Source organism: Hyperolius riggenbachi, chromosome 2 (assembly GCF_040937935.1).
Source record: "Hyperolius riggenbachi isolate aHypRig1 chromosome 2, aHypRig1.pri, whole genome shotgun sequence".
Taxonomy (NCBI): domain Eukaryota; kingdom Metazoa; phylum Chordata; class Amphibia; order Anura; family Hyperoliidae; genus Hyperolius; species Hyperolius riggenbachi.
In genome coordinates, this window is record NC_090647.1 from 130071635 (window position 1) to 130092743 (window position 21109).

The 21109-nt window shown below is 43.8% G+C and overlaps 1 protein-coding gene across 2 annotated transcripts in view; it reads left to right on the top strand.

Moving 5' to 3' along the window:
* Window positions 1–21109, top strand: part of CDK4 (cyclin dependent kinase 4) — a 112453-nt gene that overhangs the window by 67416 nt on the left and 23928 nt on the right. For both annotated transcript variants that reach the window (XM_068267408.1, XM_068267407.1), the window contains 2 exons: window positions 2039–2174; window positions 19705–19872. In XM_068267408.1, the coding sequence (XP_068123509.1) occupies window positions 2039–2174; window positions 19705–19872 (304 nt within the window). The remainder of the gene's footprint in view (window positions 1–2038; window positions 2175–19704; window positions 19873–21109) is intronic.

The following is a 21109-nucleotide window of genomic DNA, read 5'->3' on the forward strand; positions in this document are numbered from 1 at the left end:
TCATGGAACGCAAGGCCTGAGGAAGCACATGGGGACACGAGCAGCCTTATTCACCTCTCTGGCTTTGGTGCGTCCAGGCCGTATAGACAGAATCAATTACGTACCATTGCCGGATGCTGCCAGTCGAAGGGCAATATTTTGACTTCGATTCCTAAGCATGCCTGTAGACAGTGAGGTGATCCTGGAGGATATTGTGCAGTGCACAGAACACTATTCCGGGGCTGAGATCACTGCTGTTGAGAAGCTGCACTGTTGGCTCTGCAAGAGGACATTCAGGCCTAGAGCATTATGGGACGACATTTTGACCAAGCTTTGTCTGTTGTCATCCCCAGTATTTCAGACTCTCTTATTATAGATAGACTGCAGTCTGTCACACCCCCTGATATGGGCACACCCATTTATGTGGACATGCCATGAGCTTTGTACACATTCTGATGTAGATCAAATATGGAGGAGGGGGGCTGATGCACTCCATAGGCTATGGTTCCTAATGGTTCCTGGGTGCTCAGACCAATGGCTGCCAGAAAACCAATATGTAGTCTTAATCTTAATTGCTGTATATAAAACTCTTGCAAGTTTCGAGACATCGGTGTGTATCTTTTTCAAGGACAACAAATGCCAAACAAATGTGTACACAGGGGAATAAGCTGGAAGTGGGGTGGGGTTTTCATTCTGCTGCTCACTGTCAGTTATAAGAGTGCTGTCTAAGGGCTGGTTTCCACTGAGGTGGCGTGCATCTTGCAGGACCCACACTGGTACTTGCAGAGATGAAAGTGCGCATCTGAATCCCTGTAGCCATGTCATGCACTGCTATAGGGATTCGGGTGCGTGCAACGGTAAAATGCAGCATGCCGTCCGAATCTTCTAGCATGTGATTCGGACAGCAGGGCTGCTGGTGGAATAGGCAGCGTTTCTCTGCTCGAATCACTTGTAGGGAAACACTGTGGATTCCGCAGCAGTGGAAATAGGCCCTTAGTTGCTGAGCTCTGGCTTATACTCACCCACAACTTTCCAGATATATCACTCCCATCGTGCTTTGCAGCAGCAATTCTGCTACCTCTTTTGTAAATACGGCAGCCATTAATTACTAGTGTGAGAAATCGGGAAGTTTGAAACACAAAGTATTGGTGACTCCTTAATAAACTTTTTTTTTTTTTTTTTTTTTTTTTTTTTTTTTGAACTTCATAAGCCAAAAAAGACACTTTAAACCAACTCTGCAGTGAGAGAGATGTGGAAGCTGCCATATTTGTGTGCGTGTTTTATTTTTAAATAATTATCCAATTGGATGAAAATCTGTGCCACCAATTGCATTGCCCGATCGATGATGCAACCAATTAAGGGCCGAGCATGTTGATGAACATGCTGTAAGTTGTCAGGCCGTCGTGGTCCATCGGGTGCGTGGCTGTAATGACGAGTGATATTGGGATGAGTGACAAAACCCTCAGCGCTGTCCCCCCTAATGTCAAATGTGCCCCGCATGATGCACTCTACCTGTCTGTGTCCGGTGCTGGCGCCGTCCTTCGTTTATACATGCGCTCCACGCGGTTGCCAGTTCACCCACATTACTCCGGCAACCATATCGGCCAGCGAGGCGATTGGATGTAGCTTCAGAAGGCTGATTCTTGATTTATTTCAGCATGAAATTGATCGGGAATTGGCCTGCAATGTATGAGCAGCCAACAGATCTTTCTTATCAGATTCGATGAGAGAGATTTGTCTCTTGGTTGAATCTGCCCATCATCACTAGATGTATGGCTACCTTTACGATATTGGTGCCCAATAATCATCAGGACAGACAGGTAATAAGCATAGTTTATAGGTAAATATGGCAGCCTTCATTTCCTTCTCACTACAGGGTCACTGTAACATTAACCTCAACAGACGTACATTTTATATTCTAAGCTTTGCTTCTACCTGGACTTGGGCTGTAGTGATGTAGTAGCACTAGAAGTTTCGTTTGTCATTGATTCCTTTTTGAGGAGAAGCGATGGTATCTCTGCAGTATAACTCCATGTCTTCCTGAACGTTATTTCCACAGGCTGATGGATGTCTGTGCCTCTGCCCGGACGGACCGTGAAACTAAAGTCACCCTGGTATTTGAGCATGTCGATCAGGACCTGAAGACTTACTTGAATAAGGTTCCTCCTCCTGGTTTGCCTTTGGAAACCATTAAGGTACCATTTTTGACTAGTCTTTTTAATGCAGATTTGCCCTTTTCACAGTTGTGTTATGGATCATGTAATCTGCCCACATTGAGACAGGTAGTTGTATTCTTCAACCACATTCCTCTCAGAGCAAATACAGACTGATGGAGAATATATGGATGGATGACGGGCAGTATAAGGCAGAACTAAAGACAAAGATGGCAGCCTTGCGCTCATCAAAGTCATAATAGCCTCAATGTTTGACTGGTTTCGGACTGACACAGTATGAATCTAAGTCCAGCAGGTGGTACGGCTCTGACTGGACGTAGATTCAACGTCGCAATGATGTACGCTCGCTCACAGGAACTACAAGGAGGAAGTAAATTTTTCTTTTCTTCAGAAAGGCTGCGGCCTCGAAGCCGTTGGTTTTTCTACAGGGGACTTAGATCGATGATTGGGAACAATGTTCCCATTCATTGATCTCTGGGCTAATGGGGGAGGGGGGGCACAGGAGTGCGCGAACGTGCACAGCAGCCATTTGGACCGGAAAGTCACGTCCAAAAGGCGAAAATTAGTTAAAGTACGGTAGTACAAGGGTTTGTGAATAGGCACAAGGTAGACAATCGAAGATTTCAGCTGTCTAGAACAGGGACCCCTGGGGGAACTGGACTGAGAGGATGGTGCTGTGACCTGCCACAACTCTATTCACTAAACTGCACGTTTATTCATTTCAGTTCAGAGGGACTTTAAGTTGAAGGCTCTGTCTTTCTCAATAACTCTGTAGTGGAGCTCATTGATGCATTTGCAGGACCAGGGTTCTTGACCATTTGTATTTATTGGTATGTGCAGTTATCCATTGTTTTATATTAAAAAGGCATCTAGTGAGTAGCGGTTTGCAGCGGGTCAGGAAACTACGTGAAGTACATGTTATTGACCTGGTTCCAAGTATTATAAAATTTGCATTGAATTTGCATACAGCCTGTTGCATTCTCCTGCCCCACCTAGAGATTAAAGCTTCTAGGAATGTATGAATTACACATGAATCTCTGCTAAATGCTAAAAATGCCATAAAATGCTCTTTTTAAATGACACATTGCTCGCTCTTGTCCAAGAGGCATTACTGTAGGACATGCAGTGAGGAGGTCTGGCAGCCTTTCCACTGACTCTGTGTAAGTATACATGCATGCCTTGTGCGAGTTTACAGAGTGGGGTTGTTTGCATTTATTAGCGTGTACGTGCTTGTTTACATTTAGATCTTCTTTGACTTCATTGAAACGTTTCATAGATATGTTGGCCTTGGTGCTCCAAAGTGTGTTCAGTAAACATAAGCAGTGTCTCCCTCTCTGTTGAATTCTCCTTTGGACAGTGAGTGTGACTCATCCTCAGATGAAGGCAGCAGCTGCACGCCAACTGAATGCTGTTTGTTCAGCAGCTGAATTGATATTCTTAAACCTTTCCTACATTTGGGTTTCTATTTGGAAGAATCAGTAGAGAAATTATAATTGGCCTATACTATAGTCTTTGTGTATAAAAGCTGATTATATTTACTGAATAGACAAGCATGTGTTTGACTTGAGCATGTTTGTTTTATATATATATATATATATATATATATATATATATATATATATATATATATATATATATATATATATATATATATATATATATTCTGTGTGTTTCCTCCCCATATCGCAAAGCAGTTAGGAGTACTTAGAACCATCCACATCTGTCTCTACAGGTGCTTCCAATCCGGTGTCCCTCCAGACAGGCAAAAAAGGGCTTTGCAGAATTGGGCAAACCATGCGCCGCCATAGGCTGGAATGTGAATTATGGCTATAGTGGCGCTTTGGACGGTGTTAAACAACAAAGCCCAAATTACTATAAAAACCGCATAATTTGGCCTCCAGCAATAGCTGGAAGCCGAATTCCGTATTTCCCCAGTCCATGGCAGCCTGGAGGGGAAATAGTAACTATCGCTGCCAGGACTTTTGCAGGAGCAGGGGGAGCTATTTTTCGGCTTTACCCTGTGCCCAAATTTCCCAGCGCATTAAAGGACACATCCGGGGTTGAGCCCACTGCTCGTGGTCGCGCTCCTGTAGCCAGGAGAGCCTACACAGAACGATACAGGCTACGTGAGCACAATCGTGAGCGGCGTGCTTGCACAGGCGCAGAAGATGCTGACTTGGCGAAGTTAGCATTTACAACGGAGGGGACACTGGGTGGGAGCGGAGCTGCGTCGAGGGACAGAGAGGCTGCCAGGGGCTGGAGGAAGGCCCAGGTAAGTAGATCTTGTGTTTTTTTTTTTTTTTTTTTTTCTCTGTTCGGACCTGTACTTTAAAGGACAACTGAAGTGAGGAGAATATGGAGGCTGCCCCATTTATTTCCTTTTAAACAATATTATTTATTTATTGTATTTATAAAGCGCCGACATGTTACGCAGTGCTGGACAATAAATAGGGATACATACAATATTTAGGGGTGACATGCAGCAAAATGACAATACCTGAATACAAGAAAGACCAGATCATGCAGCACAGTATGAGTACAAGGTAATGCTCAGTCAGTCACTGGATAGGAGCATGGAGATTAGGCAAGTTAGGTTCACTCAGATGCATAGCATGGGTTCGCAGTAATCAGAATCAGAATTTTATTTTCCGCCAAGCACGACTGGGTTGTGCCCGGAATTGGGCTTGGCACAAGCAGGGCATAGAAACAGTAAATGACACACCAGAGATAGCAATACATCAAAACAAATCAGATACAATACGGTACGGTACAGTAATTACATAACAGCCATTTCCAAAAAAGAGTTCTGCAGTGCAGGCATGCTTAAAAGACTATTCTAGCTAGTGAAGCAAGCGGCCTAATGAGGGTCCGCTCTTCTTTTGGTGGTGGGGGATGGGAGTGTGTCCAGAGAGTTCAGTGATTTGACAGCTGAGGGGAAGAAGCTGTTCCTGTGCCTTGAGGTCCTGGTGTAGATGGCCCGATACCTCTGGCCTGAACGGAGACGACAGAAAAAGCGGGAGCCTGGTTGCGAAGGATCATTTGCGATCCGCAAGGCTCTGGAGCGCAGTCTGGTGCTGAAGAGTAGGTCCAGTGGGGGAAGTGGTTTTCCGATGATCCTTTCCGCTGATCTGATGACTCTCTGTAGTTTGTGTCTGTCGCTGGCAGAGGAGCCAGCATACCAGACAAGGATAGAAGAACAGATGATGGATTCGATGGTGGCTGAGTAGAAGCTCGTCAGCAGTTTCTGGTCCATGCCGAACTTCCTCAGTTGGCGGAGGAAGAATAGTATCTGCTGGGCTTTCCTCTGGATGCAGGTGGTGTTGGCCTTCCACCTCAGATCGTTGGAGATGGTTGTGCCCAGGAGACGGGCGCAGGGGACTCGTGTGAATTCCGTGCCGTCGATGTGGATTGGGGGTGGTGTGGGTGCACGCTTCCTAAAGTCGATGATCATCTCAACGGTTTTTGCGGTGTTGAGAACCAGCCCGTTCTCCTTGCACCAGTTGCAGATTTTTTTCAACCTGATGATGGTATGCCTGCTCATTGTTATTGGTGATGAGTCCCACAATGGTGGTATCATCTGCAAATTTGATAACTTTGACAGAGTTTTCAGTGGATCTGCAGTTGTTTGTGTACAGGGAGAACAGGACTGGTGACAGGACGCAGCCTTGTGGGGCCCCTGTGGTGGTGGTCCTTGTTTGGGAGAGGGTAGTGCCCAGCTTGACGACCTGAGATCTGTTTGTGAGGAAGTCCGTTATCCACAGGCGCAGGGTGGGGTGGACCTTGAGCTCAGCAAGGTTCTCCTGAAGTATTTGAGGGCTGATAGTGTTAAACGCTGAGCTAAAGTCAAGGAGGAGGATCCTGGCAAATGAGTTTGGTCTATCCAGGTGCTCGTTGACTGTCTCCAGGCAGATGTTAATGGCGTCATCAGTGGACCTGTTTGCTCTGTACGCGAACTGGTGTGGGTCCAGCAGGGGCTCTGTGGAGACTTTTAGAAGAGGCATAACCATGCTTTCAAAGGCTTTCATAATGACGGATGTGAGAGCCACAGGTCTGTAGTTGTTGAGGTTGGTGACACCCTGTTTTTTGGGGACGGGGATGATGGTCGACCTCTTGAAGCATGCTGGGACTTTACCTTCCTGGAGGGATCTTGTGAAGATGGAGGAGAGAATAGGAGCTAGCTGTTGAGCACGTTTTTATCAAAAATTTGTTCTTGCACCAATGTAATAAATTGACGTGCTGGGATCCACTCTGGAGTAACGAGCAGTACGTATTAAATCTTCAAGATCCACACCATCAAAGTAATGTCTTTATTAAGTAAATAAAGTTAAAACATGATTAAAATAGCATGGGTCAGAGATGACGCACAGGCGTTTCAGATTTCAGTCCTTTCTCAAATCTTCATGGACCCACACTATTGCACAATACCATCATGCTTAAATACATACAGGGAGGACCACATAGAGAACTATCTGATTAACTCAATGACATATGCATAGAAACACACTCACCAATCAGATCAGTCAGTGGAGCCGTGCTTAGCCAATCATAATGCAGCATAGGGGGACATTAAATAACACACAGCGAAAACTGGCCTAAAATGACACTCGCATATACCCACTCACCAGTATCACAAAAGTGAGAACAGGGCATTAAGCTCATGGTGTCAGTGCCATTAAGCCGTGCCCATGTGTCCCAAAAGACATCCACCACCTCCATCCCAAACGGCCATACATCCAGCCAATCAAAATGCCCAGTATGAAAAAGACCAACCAAACAGAACAGCGCCGGCACGTGTCCACCAATCACAGCGGCGCCGATAGCGTACGCTGTTAGGAAGTCTAGAGCGCATCACAGAGATGGGCGGAGTCAGCCCCTGACAGCCAATCATCCAGCCGCCGACAGCGTCCGTCTCCCCCAGTCTAAGCCTGCAAGCAGGCTAAGACTTCAGCGAATCCACAAAAGCGGGCGGGGCCAAGCACTGACCAATCACGCTCACGCCGACAGCGTACGTTTCTGGCACAGTCTAAGCCGTGTCAGAAAGCGTATAGGTGCATGACGCATAATAGCATTGCGTCCAATAGGAGTCCCGCCGACCAGCGTCCGCTGTAGAAAACAAAACAACATGCCGTAAAGCGTAGCCAAAACATCCTGTTCTATCAATGGGCCTCAGTCCAAAAAGACTATATGGCAACAATATGATGCATGGCCAATCAGAAAAAGGGCGGCAAACGTCCCAAATCAAATGCTACATGTCAGCAGGCAAAAAAAATAAATATATATATATATATATATATATATATATATATATATATATATATATATATATATATATATATATATATATATATATATATATATATATTTACCCACAATTAGTACACCGGCCTCCAGTGACAAATCCCATGGTGAGAGATAATAAACAGTAATTAAAGCGGAATATAACCCTGCATTTCAACTTTGCTCTAAAACATTATTTACAGTATATTATATGCAACCAGCATTTTTTTTTTTTTTACTAGACCAGCATTGGAAGGGTTACACAGTGCTTTAAAGTTCCTGGAGATTTCTGCAGACGCATCCGAAGCTGACATAGATACATTTTGTTTACATAAATGTATCTAAGTGTTGAATGTGACTCATCTCTCTGACTGAGGAGTTGGAGGACAGCCAAAGAGTGTGTAACATTTCTCAATAGATACATATAACTAAATAGAATGTAACAATCTGAACTTCTGCATATCTCTCCACGGAACTTTAAACCTCTGTGTTTAACCCTTCCAATGCTGGTCTAGTAAAAAAAAAAAATGCTTTTTGCATATAATATGCTGTAAATTGAAATGCAGGGTTATATTCTGCTTTACCCACTTTACCCCCACGTGTACGAATTTCTCCGTCCCTTATTCCATCCTTTAACCCCCAGGGACGGAGAAATCCGTACTTTACGCACTCCCGCCGCTGCCCACGCTTCCGCTCGCTCTAGCGCGCACTCCCGCCGCAAACACGCCGCTCGCCCGGAGATCCATTCCCGTTCATTGATCTAAGCCCCGCAATGATCCGCTGCTGCTCCACTGAGCAGCACGATCATTGTGAGAAAAAAACAAACTCCCAGCCTCCTAGTACTTCCTGCAAGCGTCCGGAAGGACGCTTGCAGGTCGCATTAAACAAAAAGTTACTGTGGCCATCTTGTGGCCAAATAGTAAAACTACACCCTAAAGCATGTTTTACATACAAATAAACTAGTTTTACACAAAAAATTAACTCCTTACCTTCCACACTCCCCAATTTTTAATTTTTTTTTTGTAATTAAAAAGAAAAATTTATAATTAAAAAAAAAATACATAAATAAATGTCAAGAGGGTATAACACTGTTACTTTATAAACTATGGGCTTGTAATTAAGGATGCACCTTCATTTCCAATTAAAATATTGGCGCCAAACATTGTGATAGGGACATAATTTAAACGGTTTTATAACCGGGACAAATAGGCAAATACATTTTAATGAGTTTTAATTACAGTAGCATGCATTATTTAAAAACTATAAAGGCCGAAAACTGAAAAATAATATATTTTTTTTCCCACATTTTTTCCTATTTTCCCATTAAAACACATTTAGAATAAAATAATTCTTGGCATAATGTCCCACCTAAAGAAAGCCTAATTGGTGGCGAAAAAAAAACAAGATATAGTTCATTTCATTGCGATAAGTAATGATAAAGTTATAGACGAATGAATGGAAGGAGCGCTGAAAGGGGAGAATTGCTCTGGTGGTCAAGGGGTAAAACCCCTCAGTTGGGAAGTGGTTAATATACAATATGTACATAAAATCACAATACAGTACATATCTAAATTAGAGTAGACAGATCGTAATCTCTATTTAGGCCTCTAGGTTCCAATGTATCTAGCTTTTTGATCCAGAAATTTTCTCTAAGTGCCAGCATTTTGTGCCGATAACCCCCTCTGCGTGGAATTGGTATTCCCTCTATAACCTGTACCCGTAACTGAGATAAATGATGGCCCTCAATACAAAAATGATCCGAAACAGATACCGTAATTCACGATTTTGAATTCTGAATATTGGATTTATGAGAGGATATTCTATCTTTGAGTGGTTGGGTAGTTTTACCCACATAACCTAGTCCACAGGGACATTTCAGAAGATACACTACAAATTTAGAATCGCAGCTGAAGCTGCCCTTAATTTTAAATTGTGTCCCTTGGCTGGGGTGGGTAAAAGTATCCCCCTTAACGATGTAACTACATAAATGGCAACCCATACATGGATAGGTACCATTTCTCCTACTGATCATAGTGTGGGCAGGGCCTAGATCATTGTGAGCCAACATGTCCCTCAAAGAGGGAGCCCTTCTGAAGGACATGAGGGGCCAATCATGAAATTCCCTAACAGTTGGAAGACCCCTTCTCAAAATGGGCCAGTGTCTATTGATAATGTGACTCTCTCTCAGAGAGTACCGTATAAGTTGTAACACAGGGAATCCTCTCATTGATCCCCAATTTAACACTCGACTGTTTAGAAAAGGCACAGCAAGGAAATGAGCAGCGCTACTTAAAAAACAGACTAGTGCCTACCTGCAAAAGAGTGCAAGCCCCACTTGTGGGGTCGAATACACACCGAGCATACACATGACCTGTCTACCACTAGAGGAGGATGTTAGTTTCCATTAACAGCTTGCATGCAACCTATTAAGTACTCGTCCCTCCCACTGCGAAGAAGTCAATCCTCCATGGGAGGGGCCTAACACTAACTAAATCCTAACCTATGTATATGCATAGCCTGGGTGCGGCTAATCAAATAAAATTGAAAATTGCGCAAAAGGTGGATCAGCGCAACACCAGGCCGCCTCCGAATGGCCTCCATCAGAGATGCTCTGAGCCCCCCCAGGAACTACAAACGCACCTTGAACCCAAACAGAAGCTCTGCATATACACCAAAAGCATGGCTTTTTGACCAATGGATGTGAGCAGCCTATACACTGCGATACCCCATGAGGCTGTGCTTGAGGCGGTTGATTTTTATTTAATGCTGTGTATGGATTTTGATGCTAAACAGAAAAATTTTTTGATGGTGCTTCTTGAGTTTATTTTGAGAAACAATTATTTTCTTTTTGAGTCTACTTTTTTTGTACAGCGGAGAGGCACGGCGATGGGCTCAAACGTGGCCCCCTCCTATGCTAATCTCTTTATGGGATTGTACGAGGAGGCATTTGTATATTCCAGTAATTTATTTTGTAAACATGCATTGCTATGGCAACGATATATTGATGATATCTTTTTGCTCTGGAGGGGGCCATGTTCGAGCCTTGATGCCTTTGTTGATGAATTACACAGCAGATGTTCTACAATTGAGCTGACCATCCATTGTGACCCTATTAGGGTCAACTTTCTTGACACATGGGTCATTAGAGAGGGTAATCGTTTGACTACAGACCTTTTTGTCAAACCCACTGATAGGAACTCTATTCTTCATTTCACGAGCTTTCACCCTCCGCATGTGAGATTTAATATACCTAAAGGCCAATTTAAGAGAATAGAGAGGATAGTAAAAGATCCTAACATGAGAATACAGAGATTGGAGAAAATGAGATACAAATTTTTGGCACGGGGCTATCCTATTGCGTGCTTACAGGATGACTTTAAATTCAAAGGTGGGTCTAATGCCTTTTCTAAACAGTCGAGTGTTAAATTGGGGATCAATGAGAGGATTCCCTGTGTTACAACTTATACGGTACTCTCTGAGAGAGTGAGTCACATTATCAATAGACACTGGCCCATTTTGAGAAGGGGTCTTCCAACTGTTAGGGAATTTTATGATTGGCCCCTCATGTCCTTCAGAAGGGCTCCCTCTTTGAGGGACATGTTGGCTCACAATGATCTAGACCCTGCCCACACTATGATTAGTAGGAGAAATGGTACCTATCCATGTATGGGTTGCCATTTATGTAGTTACATCGTTAAGGGGGATACTTTCCTAGCATTTAGCCTTGATAGGTGGCGCAGGACATCATCCTTGTTCACAGCCAAAGAGGGTGAGATTGGACAAGGAGCAGATATGGTGGGGGAGGGAGCAGGTGGCTTCGGAAGACCTGCAGGTGCTACTTGGTTCTCAAATCTGCAGTAGAAGTCACTGAGGTTCTCGGCAAGCTCAGTGCTAGGAGTTGCATGTTGAGGGGGGGGGGCTTATAGTTGGTGATGGCCCTAAGCCCTTTTCAGACAACTCGTGAGTCATTTGAGGAGAGGATCTGTTTCAGCTTATCCGCGTAGTTCTTTTTGGCAGCTCTCAGTTCCCTGTTTAGGTTGTTTTTTGCCCTTCTATAGTTCTCTTGGTTCCCAGCCCTGTGCGCAGCTTCCTTGTGACTCCGCAGGTGTCGTAGTTTTTGGGAGAACCATGGTTTGTCGTTTGGATAAAGTTTAAGGGATTTCATTGGTATACACTGGTCCTCGCAGAAGCTAATGTATGATGATACGTTGTCTGCCCACTCATCCAGGTTTGGTACCTTCAGGGCCTCCCAGTCTGTACAGTCGAAGCAGGCTTGAAGTTGTAGCTTAGCCTCACTTGACCATACTTTTGTTGATTTAAGGACTGGTTTCGCTGTTTCCAGGCGCCTCTTGTAGGTCGGAATCAGGTGGATGAGGCAGTGATCAGATGAGCCTAGTGCTGCCCACGGAACGGCCTTGTATGCATCTTTCAGGCCCGTGTAGCAATGATCAAGGGTGTTGGAGTTCCTAGTGGGGCAGGTTATATGCTGGTAGGTAGCTCTTGGTGGAGGTTGGCCCTGTTGGAGGTGCATGATCAGGTAGGACACAAAAGGAGGAGGACCCTGCCCAAAGGCTTACAATCTAGAGGGAGAGGTAAGGACACAGAAGGTAGGGGACCAGAGTTCAGCTGTGGGTTTAGAGCACTTGCGAGGGGTAGTAGGCCAGAGTGAAAAGGTGAGTTTTGAGGGCTTTCTTGAAGATCTTGACTGGAAGCCTTGCTGGTCTATTTGGCTGCACTAGTGTTTGAATCACACCACAAACAAGCATGCAGGTAATCTAGTCAGATCTGACAATGTCAAAAACCTGATCTGTATATGCTTGTTCAGGGTTTAATGCTAAAAGTATTAGAGGCAGAGGATCAGCGGGATAGCCAGGCATCGGGCATTGCTTAGAAGGAAATAAATATGGCAGCCTTCATAGCTTTCTTATTACAATTGTTTACAAAAAGGATATGTCGTGGCGAGTGCACTCAATGAAAAAAAGCCGTGAACCATATACAAAAAAGATGGTGCAACATCCAGAATTAGTAAGAAACATCATTCAATTATATCAGGAAGAAGCAAAGCATTCTAGGAGCAACCAATCCACTATAAAACTTGAACTTTTAATAGACTTCTTTGTAAAAAAGACATTGGTAATCAACGGCTAAAAATTCAAAAATACAAAAATACAAAACAAGTGATACTTAGCAGGTCACTGCAGATGTTTAGAGGTGCGGAGGTGAAGTCGACGGCCGTTTCGCTCCGCAATGAGGGCTTTCTCGAGACCGAGAGTCTCGGTCTCGAGAAAGCCCTCATTGCGGGGCGAAACGGCCGTCGACTTCACCTCCGCACCTCTAAACATCTGCAGTGACCTGCTAAGTATCACTTGTTTTGTATTTTTGAATTTTTAGCCGTTGATTACCAATGTCTTTTTTACAAAGCAGTCTATTAAAAGTTCAAGTTTTATAGTGGATTGGTTGCTTTCTTATTACAGTTGTCCTTTAATTACATGAATACCTCCAAATCCAAGTCCCTATCCTGGGCTACATACACAGTAAGCCTGATTGATTTAAGGAAGACATACAGTGAGATATTTTTAATAGATTAGATGTTAGGATTAGTAAGCATCATATCTATCAAAAATCTAGATCCTATTTTCTGTCTGAATATTGGTCCATGTCCATAGTGTGGATGATGGATGGTGATTGGAGCGGTTGCGGGTGGGAACATTGTGCAGTCAGCGATGGTTTTGTACATCGAGCTGTAAAAGCTAGTGGCTGTGACCGTGTGATCCATGTTGGACAAGACTTCTGCTGAGGTCTTGTCTAATAATTACTGGTACCAGATGGTAGACCAGGCAAAGCTGCATGTTCAAGCGGCAAGAGGCCTATGGAGGTAGAACTTAACGTACTTTTCGGAATATAAGACAAACTTTTTCTCACAAAAAATGGGGAGAAAAAGTCCCTGCATCTTATATTCCAAAGACAGGGAGTGCCCAACTTCCGATCACCCACCGACACGACCCGTCGCACCGGTGACTCCCTGTATCATACCCTGTGTGCTTCACTGGTCTCCTGCATGCCTCCTCCGTTCTCCCTTTGTAAAAACAATTAGCAGCAGCGTGTCTCACCGCATCCAGCTATTCTGCAATAGAAAACAAACTATTATGTAATATCACAAATCAATACTTTATACGTTTGGCAGTTCCAACAGCCATAACCGGATTTCAGGCAAGGCCACATAGGCCATGGCCTATGTCACCAGGAAGCGAGAGACCGGCTGCAGGCTGGCACACTCATGCAGTAAACCTGCTAACAAGTGAATTTGACAGCAGTCAGGCAAGTGTATGGAACTCAGGAAGTCAAGGAGCAGGAAACATGGGCAGCTTCGTGTCTGTGACCTGAGTTGTCATTCGTCACCGCCGGCCGTTTTTCGAGTCCAACTCTGCCCTCCACCAGCTCCAGCCTATCAGAGTGGAGAATATCGATTTGGCCCATAAATGGAATAAAAATTATAACCATGTCCGATACAATCGATCCACAAAACAGACTGATAAAACATTTGTAGTCGACTGGCACCATCAACACTGTTCAATCCAATCAATCTGAAGTGTGTGTGTGTGTGTGGGTGTAGGTGTGTGGGTGTAGGTGTGTGGGTGTAGGTGTGTGGGTGTAGGTGTGCGTGTGTGCGTGCGTGCTGTTTGTCAGGGGGCAGCTGGTGATAGTGGCCTTGGGCAGTAAAAAGTACAAATCCGGCACTGCCAACAGCACATGGAACTTCAGGATTTGTAAGTAGAAAAGCTTCTTGCTTTACTTTCCATCTATCAGAAGGTGGGTCTGTAATCTTCATCATTGATTATGTTGATTTCTGCCCCTTCCTGGGTCAGTGGAAATTTGCCTGTCAGAAGAATGTTTTACTTCAAACACCAAATGGTGACATTCAGTGAAACGAGAGTGTAGCGTAGACCTTTGTTAGATGCTGAAAATCTTCAAAATAATATTGGGTGGTTTATTAGTTTTATAGCTGCTGCATAGAACGGAATTGTAAAAGGTTTTTTTTTTTTTAACTACAAATGCCCCTGAAAACTGACAATATTTGGCTTGTATGAAATCTGTGTAGGAAAGAGATTTATGGGGGAAAATCACAAAACTGAAGGATGCCTCTTAAGGGCTAAATAGGAGAAGGGTTTTACATTAAAGGGGACGTAAAGCGAGAGAGATATGGAGGCTGCCATTTTTATTCCATTTAAAAGTGGACTTGACCTCTTGCACAGGACACTAGGAAAATAGCGAGAAATACACCATGTATGCATTTAGAGAGAAGAGCGTGTCTAATCTCCATTCATCTTTAATTAATCACAAGTGTAATTTGATCTCTCAGCTGTGCCAGCTCAGAAATGTAGCAGTCCTCAGAGGATACTGCTAATATGGTAACTATTGCAAGAGTTCTGTAAGCTGTAACAAATATTTTTCTTTAAAGGTTACTGTGTTGTTGTTTGTCTTTTAGAGCAGAGAGGAAGTTCTGGGTTCAGATCCACTTTAAACAACTGGCTGTCCTGCTGATCATTCTGGCATCTGTAGTGTATGAATCTTGTCAGATTTTTGTCAGAAACCCCTGGTCTGCATGCTTTTTCAAGGTGAATGGCTAAAAGTATTATGCTGGGTACACACTATGAGATTTTATGGTCGATTTACTGTCGGATCGATTATGTCCGATTCGCTTTCCGAGCATTTTCCGTTCGATTTCCTATTAGTGTTAACGGGAATCGATCAGAAAATGCTCGGAAATCGATCGGAAAGCAAATTGGACATGTTGGAAATAATCGATTTGACAGTAAATCGACCATAAAATCTCAGTGTGTACCCAGCATTAGAGGCAGAGGGATAAGCAGGACAGCCAGGCAATGTGTATTGTTTAAGATTAAATAAATGTTAGTCTCCATATCCCTCTCACTTCAGGTTCCCTTTAACCTCCTTGGCGGTAAGCCCAACACTATGTCGAGCTAGCCGCCGCAGGGGATTGCATCGCCCCGGGAGGATTTTTTTCAATAAAATGTTTTACATATTGTTAAGCTATCACTTTGCTAGCTAACTATGGTGCCCAAGTCCCTCCGGTCCCCTCCGATTTGCTCCTGATCACCTCCGGTATACATACCCCTCAGGGATCCCGCGATGGCGCAGCCTCCCAATCAGCACCCAGCTTCGCTATGGGGAGGATTGGAACTGCGCATGAGACAGCTATATTACTTCTTATTGCATTATGTCCGACATAAGGAGCTTGGGAGAACAATCTGTCGAAGCAAAATAGGTTGTCCAATCGCTCGACTGCTTCCAAAAATTGAAACACCAGGGAAGTCGAGCCTGGGCTCCGAGAAGGTGCAGACAAATGTACGCAAAGTGTAAAAAGACCAGGTCTCAACCTGGCATACGAGAGATAACGGCGTTGGAGACTTGGGCGCAGGACACAGCCGGTATATGGCTGATCCTGCTGCCGCACAAGTCCGGGCCGTGTTAAAGTGAACCGAGCACCTTTTTTTCACTCAGGACATTTCTATAGCACATGAAAAATGTATGCCGACTATCTGTTTCATTATTAAAATAAACTTTCATTTTACCTTGTATTTTACATTCAAAGTTGTTAAATTGGCCTGTTTGAGCAGGCCTGCCGACCGTCCCCATCAGCAGAGAGTTCAGGAACCTCTAATTGTTTTATTGAGCTAATTACCAAGAGGTAAACAATGCCTTTCATCAGCAAAGGGGGTGAATAATTAGGAGTGTGTCTTCAAAGCATGGTGTGTGTCAATGTGTCAAGATAGCATCTCTGACTTCTGTAAATAAGAAATGTGAGAAGGGGAGGGGGGAACATGGCAGCTTCTATGGCAGGAGAGATTCCAGGGAAAGAGAATGTGGTCAGTTCCCTTTAAATACTATTCCCCCTCCAGGCTGCCATGGATAGTGGGGGAATGAAATAATTTGGCTTCCAGCTACTGCTGGAAGCCGAATTATTGTTTTAAAAGCAACTTCAGCTCCGTCTTCTGACGGCGCTGAAGTTACTCCCTGTGCCTGCTATAGCCATAGTTCCTATTATGGCCTATGGTGGCGCCGACTGCGCCTAAGTCTCCTGAACTGCTGCGGCCAAGTCTCCAGCGCTGGATTCAGCATGTTCGTCAACCTGGATTTAAAAGCTATAAAAGCTCAATTCTTTATTGATTCACAGCATAGGTACACACAACGTTCTGGCACTTGACAAAGGCTTGCGTGCCAAAAAGTTGTGTGTACCTATGCTGTGATACAATAAAAAGAATCAAGCTTTTATAGCCTTTAAATCCAGGTCGAGACCCAAACAATATGTCTAACCAAGTCCGAAAGCGGATGGGAAATGATTAAATGTTGATTAGTTCATAACCATAGAATTCGGAACAAATAAAGCCGTCTTAATAGAGGCGTTGCCAGGAAAAAGCCTCCTTTCTCGAAAAAGAACATGGTAGCATAGCGTAGACGTGCAAATTTGCTTCTGAAACCACCAAATACACTGTACTTTGGAAACCATGTTCTTTAGACATGTGAGATCAGATGAGGATTGGCCATAATGCACGGTGCCACATTTTGTCAAAACCAAACAGAAATACCACATACCAGCCATCGAGCTCGGTGAAGGATTGATGATGACGTGGGCTTGCTTTGCAGCCTTGGGATCTGGGCATATTGCAGCCATTGAGTCAACCACAAACTCTTCTAGGTACCAATGTATTATAGTGTCGAATGTATGTCAGTCTCTGTCACAGCTAATGCCTGTGCACATAATGCAATTTTCCATCAGAATGACAGTTGAATCTATTTCTGACAGGTCCAAACTGATTTCTGATCGATTTTGTATAGAAGTGATCGGAAAAAACTATCGGAAATCAGATTGGATCTGTCAGAAATAATCAATTTGACCGTCTGATGGAAAATTGCATCATATGTACCAGGCATAACGCTTGGATGAAATTGGATCATGCAAATGGCAATGATCTTGGGCACACCACTCTACAACACAAGGGCCTCAATTCACTGAGAATTATCAAAAGTTTATCAAACACTTTATGAAACGTTTGATAATTTACCTCATGGGTAAAATCTCACTAAGGTGTTATATATTTGTTGAACGTTTTATCGGTAAAACATTCAATAAATATATAACACCTTAGTGAATTTAAAATGAGATTTTACCCATGAGGTAAATTATCAAACGTTTGATAAAGTGTTTGATAAACGTTTGATAATGCTCCGTGAATTGAGGCCACTGACTAAAAAAGGAAAGAATCAAATTGTTGAGGTCAAAGTTCAGACCTTAACCCAAGTGAAATGCTGTGATAGGAACTAAAGAAACTTTTGTATAGCAATATATTTTTTACAGTGTGCATTAATTAACCACTTCGGGACCGGGGTAAAAAGTAAACGGTTCCCCCATTATAGATAGCTAGGCATAGGTATTCCCAGTATGGATAGCGAGGCTTAGGTGTCCCCAGTATAGGTAGCCAGCAATTACTCACTTCTCATAGATCCAGCGAGGAGCAGCTCTCCCAGCCTTGCACTGGCTCAAAGTTCTGTGTCATCAAGCCGGGACCCGACACTATAGGCATTGCGAGGTTGGATGCCGGGCAGAGCGGAAGGGGAGCGATGATCGCTGGAGGAACGTACCTAGTGATCACTACGATCGGCCGAGATCGTAGTGATCACATGATCAGAAGCCAATCGCCATGTCTCCTGATCAGTGGGGGGATGTGTCAGCTGTCATTACAGCTGAATCTCCCCATTTGGCTGTGCGCAGTGGTACCAAGGGGTGTTACAGTTACATCCATTACATCCATTCAGCAGCACAACGTCCTTGGTCCGGAAGGGGTTAATACTACATCTCCCTGAGAGGGGCTCTCAATCTAAGGAATCTTGGGTATATTTCACCTTCCCTATTATAGTCTAGTATCAGTTTGGAGGGGAGTCAGCTTGACCTACTTGTATGTATGTGAAATGTGGGAGGTTTCAGAGAGGGCCCAGAGAGAACAGCTCCAACACACGGAGAACGTAGACTCCATGTAAGTAGTGTCTTGGATGAATTTAAAACTTGTAGTATATCATTTCAAGCTTTAAAGTTAGCCAGAAAATGTGCTTATCAGGGAGCTGGGATGCAAGAAGCACACTCTAGCATTAATTTCTATGAGTTTTCAGCAGATGCTTATCCAAACCAACCACACCATTCTCTATGTCTGGTCATGTGCTCTTTCACTAGTTAGCTTCACTGAATGACTGTAGATGCAAATCCTAGCTATAGGGATAGCACATCAATTGTGCAATAGCCAGGATAGGGATGGCAATGCTTGGAACTCATGGAGAGGCATGTGATCAGATCTGATCAGCTGATAGATATGTAAGGCTCCGATTTGCTGGTCATGCGTTAAACCAGGTTATCACAGCAAATCAGAACCTTAGAAGTCCATCAGCTGATGAAACTGGATATATGCTTCTTCATGAGTTCTTATAAGCGTTGCCATTCCTAAGGGCCCTTTCACACTGGCGCAGTGCATTGTGGCTACCGCAGCCTAATCAAACCCTATGGGGAAATTCATACTTCCCACGTTGCTGTATGCTGCGCCTGAAGTCCCTGATTTAACGCTGGCGCATACCTACGTTACTGTGGGGCTCCTACAGCGATCTGCGTCGGCCCGGAAGGCATGTTAATCTATGGCAACGCAGGTTTTCTTTAAACGTCGACATTGTGGCACACACGCACAAGAAGCGTATTTTTACAATACACTTGCGCATACCTGAAGCAGGACGTGACCGCAAGCGCACGTCACTTCCTGCTTGGCTGGTGGGCAGCACCAGAACGCGGTGTTCCCTGGAGGCCTGTTTTTGGCGGTGTGATGTGGTACAGCGGGTGCGCCGCAACGCTACCTCAAGTTTGTAGTGTGAAACCGGCCTCATCCGGGATATTCACTCCACTACTCAGGCTAATGGTTGGCACTGATTTTCCAATCTTTTTCATCCAGTCTTACCATTTCTGTGTACTATAAGGGACTGCCTAAATTATCCATTTATATTTACTCAATTTACCCTAACACTTCATACATTTGGTAAAATTGGATGAAAAAGGTTGGATCATTAGTGGCCACCTTTAGGGCATTAACCAAGAAAAAGCCATTTTCTACATGAGGGTTTTTATAAGTTGGGCATGTTGAACAGCATTTATTCTTGTGTAATCTCAGCATATACATAACATGCATTTCATCGTTATTTCTTCTTTGTATTCTATCAGGACTTAATGAGACAGTTTCTCTCCGGCCTTGAATTCCTTCATTTGAACTGTATTGTACATCGTGACCTTAAGCCAGAAAATATATTGGTGACCAGCTGTGGCCAGGTCAAACTGGCAGATTTTGGACTTGCACGAATCTACAGCTGCCAGATGGCACTCACCCCTGTGGTAAGTACCTAATGTAACCTCTCAGGATCACTGACTGAGATGTGTATATAGATGCAGCCAGCCACAGGCCCGTTCACACTGCACGCGTTTCCAGCCGCGTTTTGGAAACGCGTGCAGGTGGCCAACACGCATGACATCAGACAGTGCATAGAGTGCACTGTCTGATTTTCACACTGCATGCGTTCCGGACCTGTGCGGTCCGGGAACGCATGCTGCACGCATTTTTTGCCAAAACGCGTGGCTGTCCCATTCACTTTTCAGTGATGGGATCAGCCACGCAACGTATACAAACGCGGATGGCGTGCGTTCGTACGTACGCGTTGAGTTCCGCGTGCGTGGCCGTCCGCGTTTGTAATGTGAACGCGGCCTAAGTGATCAGGTGTTCACCATTGCCTCTTTGTGAGAATGGCTGCTACAAAAAGGAACACTACACTCATTATTAATGGTAGTCAGTCACTGAGGAATAAAAATAACAATACAGCTGAGTAACTAAATGCAAGAACATATGGAATTGACATAGGAGTATGAAAGCTGGCATTGTTGAACTTATTACATATTAGACTTCACTGGCTGTTGTGCTGATTCATTGCTTATCTTTCTGGCCTCTCTCCTCCTAAACTAGCCTAGCTGAATTCTTGTGCTGGTTCCTATGTCTGATGTGCAACCAGTGGAGGGACTGATGGAGAGAAACACTTTCGGTTAAAACAATCATTCGTAATCATCCTAACGAGGGTATAAAAGGTGGTATTTAAACAGGGACATGAAATATTAGCGCAGAAAGAGTAGGAACAGAGGTTGTCTTCTGCATTGAAGTGATATTGGATGCCAAATGAGCTTATAAACTGGTCAAAGCCATAGTTGTAAATGGCGAAGAGAAAAGGTTCAAAGTCTGAGCCCTGTGGTACTCCATCAGGCAAGAGGTGAAGGGAAGAAATGGTGCTGGAGTGAAATCTCTTATTTACTAACAAAACCAGAGAGCAGTAGACAACCTGTGTGATCTACAAACATCATAGTTTCAATTTATATACTTGTAAACATTAAAAAAATACATAAAACTGACAGAAAAAAAAGTAAAATTCTCCTTTAAAGGAACCTAGAAATAAGCTTGAGCAATATAACTAGGCCTTATACAATACCTTATGAAAGGGTATCTTTAACAGATATTATTGCTAATTTAAATAGCACCATTATCTTCAGTTGTGTTAAAGGAAGAAATATAGGGGTGATAAACTACAGG